General features: G+C 39.4%; 1 protein-coding gene across 2 annotated transcripts in view; it reads left to right on the top strand.

Moving 5' to 3' along the window:
• cd109 (CD109 molecule) overlaps nt 1-11,965 on the top strand; it is a 47,684-nt gene extending 35,719 nt beyond the window's left edge. For both annotated transcript variants that reach the window (XM_085247718.1, XM_085247717.1), the window contains exons 27-33: nt 232-422; nt 1,875-2,030; nt 2,446-2,511; nt 2,840-2,976; nt 3,587-3,743; nt 3,814-3,916; nt 10,990-11,965. In XM_085247718.1, the coding sequence (XP_085103844.1) occupies nt 232-422; nt 1,875-2,030; nt 2,446-2,511; nt 2,840-2,976; nt 3,587-3,743; nt 3,814-3,916; nt 10,990-11,201 (1,022 nt within the window). In that variant the 3' untranslated portion in view covers nt 11,202-11,965. The remainder of the gene's footprint in view (nt 1-231; nt 423-1,874; nt 2,031-2,445; nt 2,512-2,839; nt 2,977-3,586; nt 3,744-3,813; nt 3,917-10,989) is intronic.
• The last annotated feature ends 778 nt before the right edge of the window (nt 11,966-12,743 follow it).

Below are 12,743 nucleotides of genomic sequence, written 5' to 3'. Positions count from 1 at the left end.
CTCACCTCTGGTAATTTTAGTGACTGAATCGGATGTTGTTTCTTTTATTGGTGTCTTTCTCAGCATTTTAATTGAATTATCTGAGAGTTAGCATGGCTGGAAAAATAATCCACTTCTTGGCTTTGACTTTTAGCTATTTGTGGGAGTCTTTACCCCAGATATTTTTTGATCATCTTGCTTCTCTTTTTAAAAATAAATCATCTGAATTATGCCCTGTCTTTCTGTGAGCAGACGGTGTGCCGATGTGGTTCTCCCTGGATGACGGCCTGTCCTCATCGTGGCAACCTCGTTCATCTGACATTGAGATGGCGTCCTACGTGTTGCTGTCTCATTACAAGCTGAACTCAATCCCAGAGGGTCTGAACCTAATGAAGTGGCTCAGCCAGCAAAGAAACCACAGAGGAGGATTTGGAAGCACTCAGGTCAGATCTTAACTCCAAACAGAAGTACATGAATGTAATCTTCAAATTATTAAGATTGTACCAATCCTTAAAAAAAAAATTTTCACGTCATTATAGAAATAGGGGTGACATGGGTCGCGAGATTGAGACACAGGCATTAGAGTCTCTTCATGCGTGTTTTTTTTATTTTATTTTTTTATTTTTTTTATTGGTTTTTCATGTGGAATTACCAAAAATAGAGAGGGTATAGCCTAACATTTGAAACAGGAAAAGACCGCCGTGTAATCGATTTATTTCAACAAAGTAACTGTATTTTAAATATCACCATTTTAAACGGTAACTGTAACGCAATACAGTTACTCATATTTTGTATTTTAAATACGTAACGCTGGTACATGTATTCCGTTACTATATATATATTCATTCCCCACTCACCTCTGTGGGCGGTTAATCCCTCAAGCTCGGGTCCTCTACCAGAGGCCTGGGAGCTGTCCTCCATGTCTGCAATGTTGCCCTCTGGTAGTTCGATCCCCTCAGTTCTGACTACCTTCCCTCTCTTTGTTATCATCTGACTACACTTGTCAAAAACTACATGTGTCAAAAAGCAGAGCTCATGCAGAACTTAATGCATTGTGTTTATCTGTGCCATGGAGCTCTATCATTATCCAAAAATGATTAAAAAGACATCAGTGGACAGGGCTGCCCTGTTCCTTTAACACCATAAACAGACTAATTGTAGTTTATTTAGATTCAATCCACCTTCCTGCTGGCCCGAATTGTCACTGGAGCCACAAATGTTGGCATACATCACTGACTGTGATTGTCTTCTTTCCAAATCTCTGCAGTGGAGTTTGGGAGAGTAAAGTTCACCTGAGCCACAGGGACACAATAACCACATGATAACTACAGACATGCGAGGATGAAATAAACCAGAACAAAGACGTCAGGGGGGGAAAAAAAGCTACACAGGCTTTTGATTTCTGCATCATCTTCTTTTTAACACCAACAAAACATAAAACAGACTTGTTGGCCCTGTCAACTCTAAATAAAGGACTTTTTCTCTACTGATTAAACTGGATTCATGTTTAAAAAAAAAAAGTCCCCAACTGTGGTTATATGTCACATCAGAGGGCAACTGTGGCCGTCTGGGTATGTAGTGACTAAAGACTTATTAACCTCTTAGCACACATGGCCACTCGTACATGCAGAACATGCGAGGCAGATGGGGAAACTGCCAGTAGATCCGAATACAGCACAGTGAGTAAAGCCCAGTGAGGCGTTGTCTGGCAAAGATTTTCTCTAAAACAGATGCACAGACATGTGCTGAATAGCAGACTCCCATCCTCAGCTGTAAACAGGAAATCAGCAATGAATATCAAAGCAAAGGATCATCAGGGATTGAAATCCCCCACATCACAGACACACGTTTGCTTACGTGTACCATGTGACCGCGAGTCTCGTTTTTTCTTTCAGGACACAGTTGTGGCTCTCCAGGCTTTGTCTATGTTCGCGGCTCGCATTGGGTCGCACGACACTGACGTCACAATCAGGGTGGACATCGACCCTTCGACCACTGTCGCCTCCTTCCAAATCAACAACGAGAACTACCTGCTCCATCAGAGCCAACAGGTACACAGATGAGCCAGCGTTATCGGAAAACAGCGGCTGAAGTATTATCCAGCAATATTTGTGGGGATGAGTCAGATATCGGCTGGTTATTGAAGGCTGTCAGCAACTGATCAGAGCAGAGTTCATGGAACAGTGAAACAAATGATTACATCCAGCATGTAATATTATACAGATAATTCAGCTCTGTCATATTCCCTCATATTGAAAGGAAAAACGTGGAACTATATTATATTTCCTAAAAATGCCCTAAAAGATTTACTGCTTGGTGTGAGTCAGTCTTCTAAAAGGAGTTGCCTACTCCTTTTAGTCCAGTTAAGGACTTAATTTAGTTTTTAACAGTTGTTTAGTGCACAGCAATAAAAAAAACTGCAATAATCTGTCAATAAAAACATAGAGATTGTTTTTTATGCTTTAGATTACTCCAGAAGAAAGTTTAATCCTGCAGGTGACAGCAGAAGGTCGTGGACTCGCCTTGTTTCAGGTAACAGGACATGTCACTCGTGTAATAGCACCTCCTGCTGGTCTGTGTTCAGTCTGCTGAATGGTATAATAGTAAGAACAATAGTTGTTCAGATTATGTCAAAAACAAAGCCACTTAAATTGTGGTAGTTAAAAAGTTAAAGAACAGAAGCACATATGTCAGACTGCCCACTGGGTCAATGCTGCAGAAAGCTTTAGTGAAATTCTGCAGAAGCTACTTACAGCAAGTACTTTTAACTAAAGAAACAATAAAGAAGCTGCATTTTTCCTTTAAACCTCTGTGTGATTCTCATTCTTATTCTGTAAATTTGGTTCTTCTCTTCCTTCAGCTTAACGTTTTCTACAACGTCAGGAACAAGGAGATGAGGAGAAGGAGGCGAGAAGCTGGCGAACAGGAAGCGTTTGAGCTGTACGTCGAGCTGGTCGACAGCGAAGTAAACTCTGCACATCTGTACATCTGCACCAGGTGAGCGGGTCGGCATCTGTTTCTTCACATGCCAACAGCTTGATGCAACAGATTCATCAGCACAGCAAAGCAGGATGTGTGAGAAGCGTTTCCAGCGATCATCGTCTGTTTACAAACAATAAAACATAATCAGCCAAAAGCACCAGATGTCAGTTTGACAACAGACCCGAGAAAAACTGAAACATTTGTTAGAAATAACCTTTTTGAAACCAATACATCTCCAAATATATTTATTCACTTTTGGAAAGTGCCTAAAACAATACACAGATAACTTCTAATCACTGTGGTTATTTGGTCTTTGCTCTGACAAGTTTGCTGAAACATTTAAATTAATTTCTGTTCATCAAGAAATTATTTTTTATTGCTCCTTCTTTTTAAATAAATGTATCATTGTCGGTAAATTTCACCCTAATTATGTTTATACTCTTGAGAAAGTTCCAAAGATAAATAAAGGAGTACTTTATAGCAATTAAATTTATTATTTTAATTTACAAGAAACTTAATACAGGCTAAGAGTCAAATAAAATTTGATTTGATTAGAATAACATTTTGAATATCATTTAAATGTTTTTTTTTCTTTTCCTTTGTGTGGTGTTGTGGTCCTCTGCAGGCTGGTGTATGGTCTGGGCCTGAGTGCAACGGGAATGGCCATCATGGAGGTGGGGCTGCTGAGTGGCTTCAGTCTGTCGCCGGTTGGCATCGAGACTAACGACGTTGTAAAGAAAGTGGAGACGCAGCTGGGAAAAGTCATCCTGTACCTGGACTCAGTGAGCGGCTCACAAACACTGATGTGTCTGAGTGTAAATACTGAAGCTTAAGTTATAAATTTATTTCCAGGTGACAACGCTGGAGATGTGTGTCCAGATTCCTCTGATTATTGAGTATAAAGTTGCCAAAGTCCAGGAAGCTACGGTCGTCATCTATGATTACTACGAACCAAGTAAGACTTCGCTCATATGCTTATATTAATGGATAATCATTTTACTCTCCCCTGCAAATACTGTGTTTTGCCCAATAAAATCAAAGAACTCTTATTTAAAATGATATATAATTATAACACAAAAGACAAAGTGTTGTTGTAACAACATGGTGGAAACTCTCTCAAACGTATTCATTCGTTGTATACATGTGACATTGTTTCAGACTGAGAATGAATTGAGGTGCAAACTATTTTAACTCTTTCCCTTATAAACCAGCTCTATTCTGATTAGTTGTCCGCCGTTAATGGAAACTGGGAGTGGGGGGCTTCTGTGCAACTAGCCAAAGCAGTGTGGCAGGGATGACTGTATTATCTTAACAACATCATAAATAGCAGAAAGTAGAAAAAATTGCCTGAAACAGAGCATTTAGAGCAGTCTGAAGGCTGAGCTGGATCCTATGGCTCACAGAGATCACTTCTGTGTGTACTCAGCTCATTATATGAAGCTTATATGAAGACCACATTCAAGTTCATGAACAAATAACAATTAAACAGTATACTGTTTGCACAGGGACACAGTTGTTATCATTTTTCCCTGAAAACGAGGGACTGTATAAAACAATTCCTAAACAGTTAATGCAATATTGTAATTAAGCTCATTAAAGTCAAAGTGAAAATCAGCACTTTAACCTCACTGAGGCTGTTTGATCCACTGTGGTAGTAAACGGAAGCAAAATGACACAATAAAATGCACGATTGTGTAGAAATATATGGACCTAAAGCAGAACATGTCCACTTTTATTTTTTTACTTTCAGTTTTGATGTTTTTATAATCTTGTATATGGGGAAAATGCATGCAGTATGATCCAAACCAGGACAGCCTGTCATGTCCATGTAAACACACCGAGGACCTCCACTGACGTTTTATGAGTTTTTTATGCTTTTGTTTAGCAAGAGTTTAGCACTGTGTGTTCACCCAATCACGCGAAAAACCTGTGATTAAACAAAATGTATTGGCCTGAATGATTGCTACAAGCCTTTTTCTCTAGAACAGGGGCGTCAAACATAAGGCCCCAGGGCCATAATGGGCCTGGCAAAGACTCCAATCCGGCCTGGATCAGGAAATCTGGAAAATTTGAAGGAGTGCACACATTTTTGAAGTTTTAATTGTATTTTAAAGCTTTTCCTATTGATGACCCCCCTCACTCCCATTGCCCATCACTCTACACTAGGGGTGTGCAAATCCAGGCCTCAACGGCTGGTGTCTTGCAAGTGTTAGATGTGTCCTTGATCCAACACAGCTGATTTAAATGGCTAAATTACCTCTTCAACATGTCTTGAAGTTCTCCAGAGGCCTGGTAATGAACTAATCATTTGATTTAGGTGTGTTGACCCTGGGTGATATCTAAAACTTGCAGGACACCGGCCCTTGAGGCCTGGAGTTGGACACCTGTGCTCTACACCAAAACAAATAAGTAATAGATGAACAATTAAATGACAGAAAGTTCTACATTTTTAATGTCTAAAAATGTACACTTTTATACAGTGGATTCAGAAAGAAAGAAGAAGAAATTTTCTTTGAATGAACCAAAAATGTGTATTTTATATAATTATAGGACAGTCTGGGCAATGAACCAACTTTCTCTGTAATTTCACACATTTATCATGTAGTTTTGCTGCTCCAGCCAACTTGAGATAAAAGAGTTTTGAGTTTGACATTACTGCTTGTGAGGTAATGAAAAAACATTTACATTTTAATTTAATAATACATTTTTACATGCTTTGTGATAAAACAATAAATTGGGTATCAAAATAAGGTTTAAAAATATAAAAAGCAGAAGTATATAAGAATGATTTTCAGTTTAAAATATACTGCAAAACTGAAAATTCACTGATAGCCGCCAAATTTTACAGTTACAGTGGTCCCTCGCTATCCGGTTGTTCAGTGATGACGTGACGAATCCTACTTCCGGGCCTAAAGTAGTCTGCGTTTAATATGGCTTTTGTGTTGTTAACATGTTTAATGTTTTTTATTTTATTCTATTTGATCTCAAAAAGCTCCTAAAACAGTCAGTGATCACTGTTGACCTCTCTCGGCTTTTATTACCGCTAATCATTTATTTAAGCTCAGTTTTTAAAACCTTAGTATGTAACTACAGCCCAGCCCATGCAGCAGTACATGAATGACTAACCTCGTATTGTGGATGGATTATCTCAGTTGTTCTCCTGGCTGAAGTTTGGTCCTTTTACAGCATCCTGCCATGCGATTACATTTGTTCCTGACCACCGAGAACACTCACATTAACTTTTATCGAGTGGAAAAAAAGTTAGCTTGTTTATATTATGCTAACATAGCTGTGTCACTAGCGGTCACGTAGCACATCATTGTATACCAGCTAGCCCAACTTCAGTAACCCTACAAACGTCACTGCTGTTTAGTTTTCTGTCTTCATTTATGCTGGAAGTGATAACAGAGCTGTACGTTTTAATTTGTTTCCAAAACCCCGCAGTCAGGACATGCTATATTGCAGAGGTGGGACCAAGTCATTGTTTTGCAAGTCTCAAGTAAGTCTCAAGTCTTTATCCTCAAGTCTCAAGTCAAGTCTCAAGTAATGTCAGGCAAGTCAGAGTCGAGTCGAGTCTCAAGTCACTGGTGTAAAAGTCCAAGTAAAGTCACAAGTCTGAAATTTTGAATTTCAAGTCCTTTCGAGTCATTAAAAAAAACGAAAAAAAGAATGTTGCAGTTATATGATAAATGTAAATATTAGACCATGTAATTTTTAAATCTGTGTTTTTCTCAACACATGACAAAATAGTGAACTTAGAAAATATACACAAATTGTGAAATTGCACCTCTTTAAAATGCAGCTCAATTAAACCTAGCTCCAAGAATAATTTTCACCGACAGTTCTGAGATAAGCTGCATGTTATTCTTGGATGCGGTTGTAGGACCGGCTTTAAAATCGCATGACAAAAATATCATACACATTAAAAAAAAACTGCATCACCAACGTAGCCTGGAAAACATTTGCTAGTTAGATGAAGTCAGCTATCTCATCGTAGCATATTTATATGCATATTTATAATTATACGGATCTTGGAGTGAGTGCATACACTCGTGAAGTTTAGTAACTTCCGGTCACTGCAACAAGCCCAGGTACAGTTTACCGACGGATGGGTACAGGACCTTGAAATGCACCGTGTAGAACGAAAGACCATCGTACGTATCATAAGTTTACCAGTCTCACAAATCGTCGTCATAAATACACATTCATTAACCGTTTATTAATAGGACCTTTGAGCTCAACGATAATTAATTAGTAGTGGAAATAATTTCTGGTACGCATCACAGAAATGTAGCAGTGACAATAATACTGTATGCTGTAATCGTACTGGGCAATTAGTGATACAAAAAACCTGTTTTATCCTGTGAATAAAAGTATATGTTTTTGTCAATGTACCATAATAACAGAAGCGAAACGCAATATTGTGTCAGGACAATTCACTATTTATGCACAATAAATAAAGGAGCATAGCGCGACAATTTCTGTTCAGCGCCAGACTTGCTTGTAACCTATATCACCAATTATGTTATGAAAATGACGTATTAACTACTACAAAACACTGACCTTTGTGTAAATGCTTGGAGCAGACTAACCTGTGAGCTGGAGTGTTCTGGGACGTTATATTTGATCTTGGCTGCAATCCAGACCATCCGTCGCGTCTTTGTTACTTCGGAAACATGGCTCGAACAATTTCTCTTCAACGACGTAATCCGATAACAACCGATCTCTTTACCCATCGGCTTCCCGTGGCTGTCATTCGACCGGCTATTGCAGTTAATAATACAACAGCTTCTTGCCATTTTTGTGTTTCTTTTTATCGCTGTATAACTGATTTCAATTGAAAGCCTGCGTGCGCTAGTACCTCTTGCCACGAGTTCCCAGAATCCTTTGCGGTTCTACCCGTGAATGACGTCACATTTTCAATCTCTATATAATATGCATGTTAAATTTTATATTTGGGGTAAAATATCAAGTCTTTTCAAGTAAATCGGTTCAAGTCCAATTCAAGTCCCAGGTCATTGGTGTAAAAGTCCAAGTCAAGTCACAAGTCTTAGAACATTTTTTCAAGTCAAGTCTAAAGTCATAAAATTAATGACTCGAGTCTGACTCGAGTCCAAGTCATGTGACTCGAGTCCACACCTCTGCTATATTGTATTTAGATAGAAGCTAGCGAGCTAACTCCCTGCTAACTTCTAACTCCAAATGTCATAAATTCCGTTTTCATGGATGCCTGGATGTAAAACTCAATTGTTACACCTGGTAGAGCAGAATGCTGATCATTTTATTAAAGATGAAAGACTTTAGACAGTTTTTCAACTCTCAGTAATGCCATAGTGGTGACATGTGGTGTGCCTCAAGGGTCGGTTCTAGGCCCTGTACTTTTTAATTTGTATATGTTGCCTCTCGGCAGTGTCATCAGGAGGCATGGAGTGAACTTCCACAGTTACGCTGATGACACGCAGCTGTACATCTCCGTGTCTCCTGATGACACCAGACCAATGGATGCCCTTTTTAACTGTATCTTGGATATAAGATCTTGGATGGCAGAAAACTTTTTACAGCTTAACCAGGACAAAACTGAAGTTTTAATTGTCGGTCCTGAGGCTCAGAGAGAGAAACTCTTGTCTAAATTAGAGGCATTTTCACTATGTCCTTCACTACAAGTGAAAAACCTGGGTGTTATTTTTGACTCTGAGCTTGGTTTTATCCCACATGTTAAACATGTAACCAAAATTGGATTTTATCATCTAAAAAATATAGCCAGAGTCCGCCCTATTCTCTCTCGGGCCAACACGGAGATGCTGATGCATGCTTTTATTACCAGTCGCATTGATTACTGTAATGCCCTGCTCTCTGGTCTTCCTAAGAAGAATATTTCAACTTTACAACTCTTGCAAAACTCGGCAGCTCGTGTGCTGACGAAGACCAGAGGGCGGGCCCACATTACACCGGTTTTAGAATCGCTGCACTGGCTCCCCGTGTGTTTCAGGATCGATTTTAAAGTTCTTTTATTGGTTTTTAAATGTCTTAATGGTCTTGGGCCTTCTTATCTCTCAGATCTGCTTTTACCATACGAACCCTCGCGGACCCTGAGGTCCTCTGGTACTGGCCTTTTGATTGTCCCTAAAGTCAGGACACATACTCACGGAGAGGCAGCTTTTCAGTGGTATGGTCCTCGTCTGTGGAACAGCCTGCCGGAGGAGCTCAGGGCCGCAGAGAACGTACATGTTTTTAAGAACAGGCTCAAGACCCACCTTTTTAATTTAGCTTTTACTTAGCGTTTATTTATTTTTTATGCTTATTTATTCTATCCTGTTATTCTATTATTAATTTAGGATTTACCTAATATTTTTTTGATTTTATTCTTATTCATTTTTTAATCTTCTTACTCTATTTATATTTATATTTATATTGTATCCTGTTCTTATTTATTTTATCATTTTACCCTGTATATATCGTATTGCGTCATATCTCCAGTGTTTCCTCGGAGGGCGCTCTCTGCACCGGGGCTGTTATTGACCGTGGCTGCTGGGTCTCTGGGGTCCTCTCAGCCTGGCTGGGGGGCTCCTTGGCCTCCCTCCTGCTGTGTGCCCAGCCCGGAGGCTGCGGTCTGTGACCGGCTCCCGGTGCAGACGGCTCCCTGTTATAATGTTTCCTCACTTGGCTCATGCGAGCCCAGCCCAATTTTTACTCTTTAAGTGTGCGCGTGTGTGTATGTGTGTGTGGGTGGGGGGATATATGTGTATTGAGAGTGTGGGGAGTGAGTTGGAGGGTGGGGTGGGCTGCTTTTAACTATGTAAAGCACTTTGTGCTACATTTTTTCTGTATGAAAAGTGCTTTATAAATAAAGATTGATTGATTGATTGATTGATAGTGATCGTTTGATATATGGACCTGCAGCGGAGTTTAGACCCAGACACGGCTAGTGACGTCAGACTGAACAACCGGATAACGTGGTTCACCTTTGCGGCCATGCTGTTTTGCAGATTTTTGGGGGGCAATTTTGCATGCTTTTATTTATTTGTTTATTTATTTTACAGTGCATTTTGTTCTGCGTCCTGATCGGTTGTAGACCGTTGTCAGTCAATCTTGTGCCGTGGTCCTGTACAGTACAGAATGCGTTCAGCTTGTCAAATTTACATAAATCTTCGATCGCTAGCAGACTCTGAAGTGCTGTACTGTATGTTTGTAAGTTTTCAAATCAACGAACACAACAATGTCGATGAAGTGTTTTGCACCGTCAAAGGAACCTGTGGTAGCACCCAAAAGGCAGGGGAAGATGCTACCATCGCATAAAAAGTTGGACTTCTGGACATGCTAAAGGAAGGTAGATGTTTTTCGGACCATAAGGCACACCGGTTAAGCAAAGCAAAATAGTCAGATAAGTCAAACTTGATTCAACTCATTCTTCTTGCTTCCCTTACTTTCGTACAATTGATCCATTAATGTTCAATTCTCTGGCAGCTGCTCTATTCCCATGTTCTGGACCTGAAAACAGGGTTTGATCTTTGGTTTCATTCCATAATACTGGACTTATTTTTCTATGAAGATTTGAACTTTGAGAGTTTTTAAACAAGAGAGAAACGTGTGAAAATGTTCATGCCTGTCTGAGAAAAGTGTATAAAGTGTGTAGTGAGGGGGTTTGCAGTCTTAAAACATCTATAATAATTGTAAAAAATAAAGTTGGCTTCTTTGCAGGTTTCACCTATCGCAGGTTATATTTAGAACGTAACTCCTGCGATAAACGAGGGACCACTGAAAATAAAAATCATTATTTTTATATATATATAGATATCTATATATCTATATATCTATATATAGATATATAGATATATAGATATCTATATATCTATATATCTATATATCTATATATAGATATATAGATATCTATATATCTAAAACTGGTGATTTTGTTTTCATCCTTCCCGTCTCAAACATCCTCCATCTTTAATCATTAAAAAGAAACAGCAGAAACACAAAGGCAGAAACTGAAACCGTTGATCTCTAAACCTTCACGTCCTCCTGCAGGGCGGAGGATGGCGAGGGCATACACGTCGCAGTGGAGGAGCAGCATATCTTCCTGCTCACTCTGCGGGGACAGCTGCAGTCAGTGCAACGTAAACGGCGACTTCATTCCCGACGAAGCCATCTTCAATGCATCAAACAGGAACAGTGTCCACTTCAGTCTGACTGGTTTTCTGCCCATACTGCTCCTCCTCTTCATCATCTTTGAATTGTAAACATGTCTAAACAAAAAGCTGCACATATAAATCTGTCAGGCTCGGTTCAAGGTTGTGGGGTTCTTATTTTGTTTCTGACTAAAATAGAAAACTGTGTTAGAGATGCAGAAAGTCACAGGACTCTTCTTTGTACTGTCCAAAAATAAACGTGACTGATAAATTTTGATTTCCGTTGCAGGTTTTCTTCCCTTTGTGTCCTCATTTTAAACTCCCCTACACTCACCGACTTCAGCTGTGCTGAAGAAGCGTGCATGTACCTGTGAAAGAAAGCTGGTGCGTGTGACAGGATATGAAAAACACTTGGTTCACAATAATGTTAGCAGCTGGGCGTTTCTTTTGTCTGTAGAAGCAAACATTTAAATATGATTTTGAGGTGAAGTCCCCCATTAAAAGCTTATACAGGAACATGTTTTGGTCCAAACAGAGATCATTCAGGTTCAGAGGCGTGCTCAAAAAGTCAGAGTTTTCACTGTCACCAAGGTCGCGCTCTTTCAATTGAACTCCTATGAACTTACAAACTGCTCTGCAGGAGGCTAACTTCAGAGTTTGGTTTAAATCGGCTCCACATTTCACTGATTCTGTTACTTACAATCTGTAAGTGTGATATAAGTGCTCAGGGGTATTTTACTATCTGCAGCACAAACTGCATGTCCTGGCAATTTATTGAGTATGTATTTAGCTGGTGATGAAGATATTCTATAAATGTTTTCACACCTGGTCCTAATCTACTGCCAATACTGTACACTGCTGGAACTGCAGTAATCGAGTACAGGTTACATGTATGGTATTTATCATGGAAAATATTCAGTGAGCGAATCAGTGAGGTTATTCCCACACCTCCTTTATGATTTATGTTATAAAGAAGCATCAATCGCTCAAATAAAAGTATAAACTCACGAATTCACAAGATGTGATTTTTCTCCTGCGTTGCTCTCTTGGCTTTGTGGCAACACCAGTGTTTCATTTTGCTTTTATACTTTATGTTATTTACCAGCTCAGATCTGATAATGTGTTTGACTGAAGTTGATGTGCTCAGCTGATTATTTTGTGCAGAAGAAGAGTCAAAAGATTATTCATGTTTTAAAGAGTGAGCACAGAGCCTGAAGCACAAAGTGTGGGTTCATAGAAAACAAGCAGTGTGAAGGTAAAATATCCTTGACATTGTGCATATTGTGGATTTAATTAAAAGTGACCATAAACCGAAAGTAATGAGCGCTTTTATATCTGAGATCAGAAAAAACTGCAGTATTTGGGCTCTAACACCTGTATTCACCTTGATCTCTAATTTATTAGATGCTGCTGCCTCAACTCCACTCTCCTCTTGCGCTTCCCTCATTCCTCAGCTCATTGCTGGTGGATCAGACTGATACAGGGATGTGTATTTAGGGACATGAAAAGGCTATAGGATAAAGGATAGCAGCCTTTGAGAAATCTGACTGGACCCAGGAAACTAACGAGGGTGAGACCAATAATGAAAAGAGGGAAGAGAAAGGCAAAAATCCCTGAGACACAAAGAACGTGAAAGAAAAGAACAGAGAAGAC

Source organism: Mchenga conophoros, linkage group LG15 (assembly GCF_057382185.1).
Source record: "Mchenga conophoros isolate Kocher_MC1m ecotype Shallow Benthic linkage group LG15, M_conophoros_male_GT1.1, whole genome shotgun sequence".
Classification (NCBI taxonomy): Eukaryota; Metazoa; Chordata; class Actinopteri; order Cichliformes; family Cichlidae; genus Mchenga; species Mchenga conophoros.
Note: the sequence above shows the minus strand (reverse complement) of the source record. Positions and strands in the feature narration are given on the sequence as shown.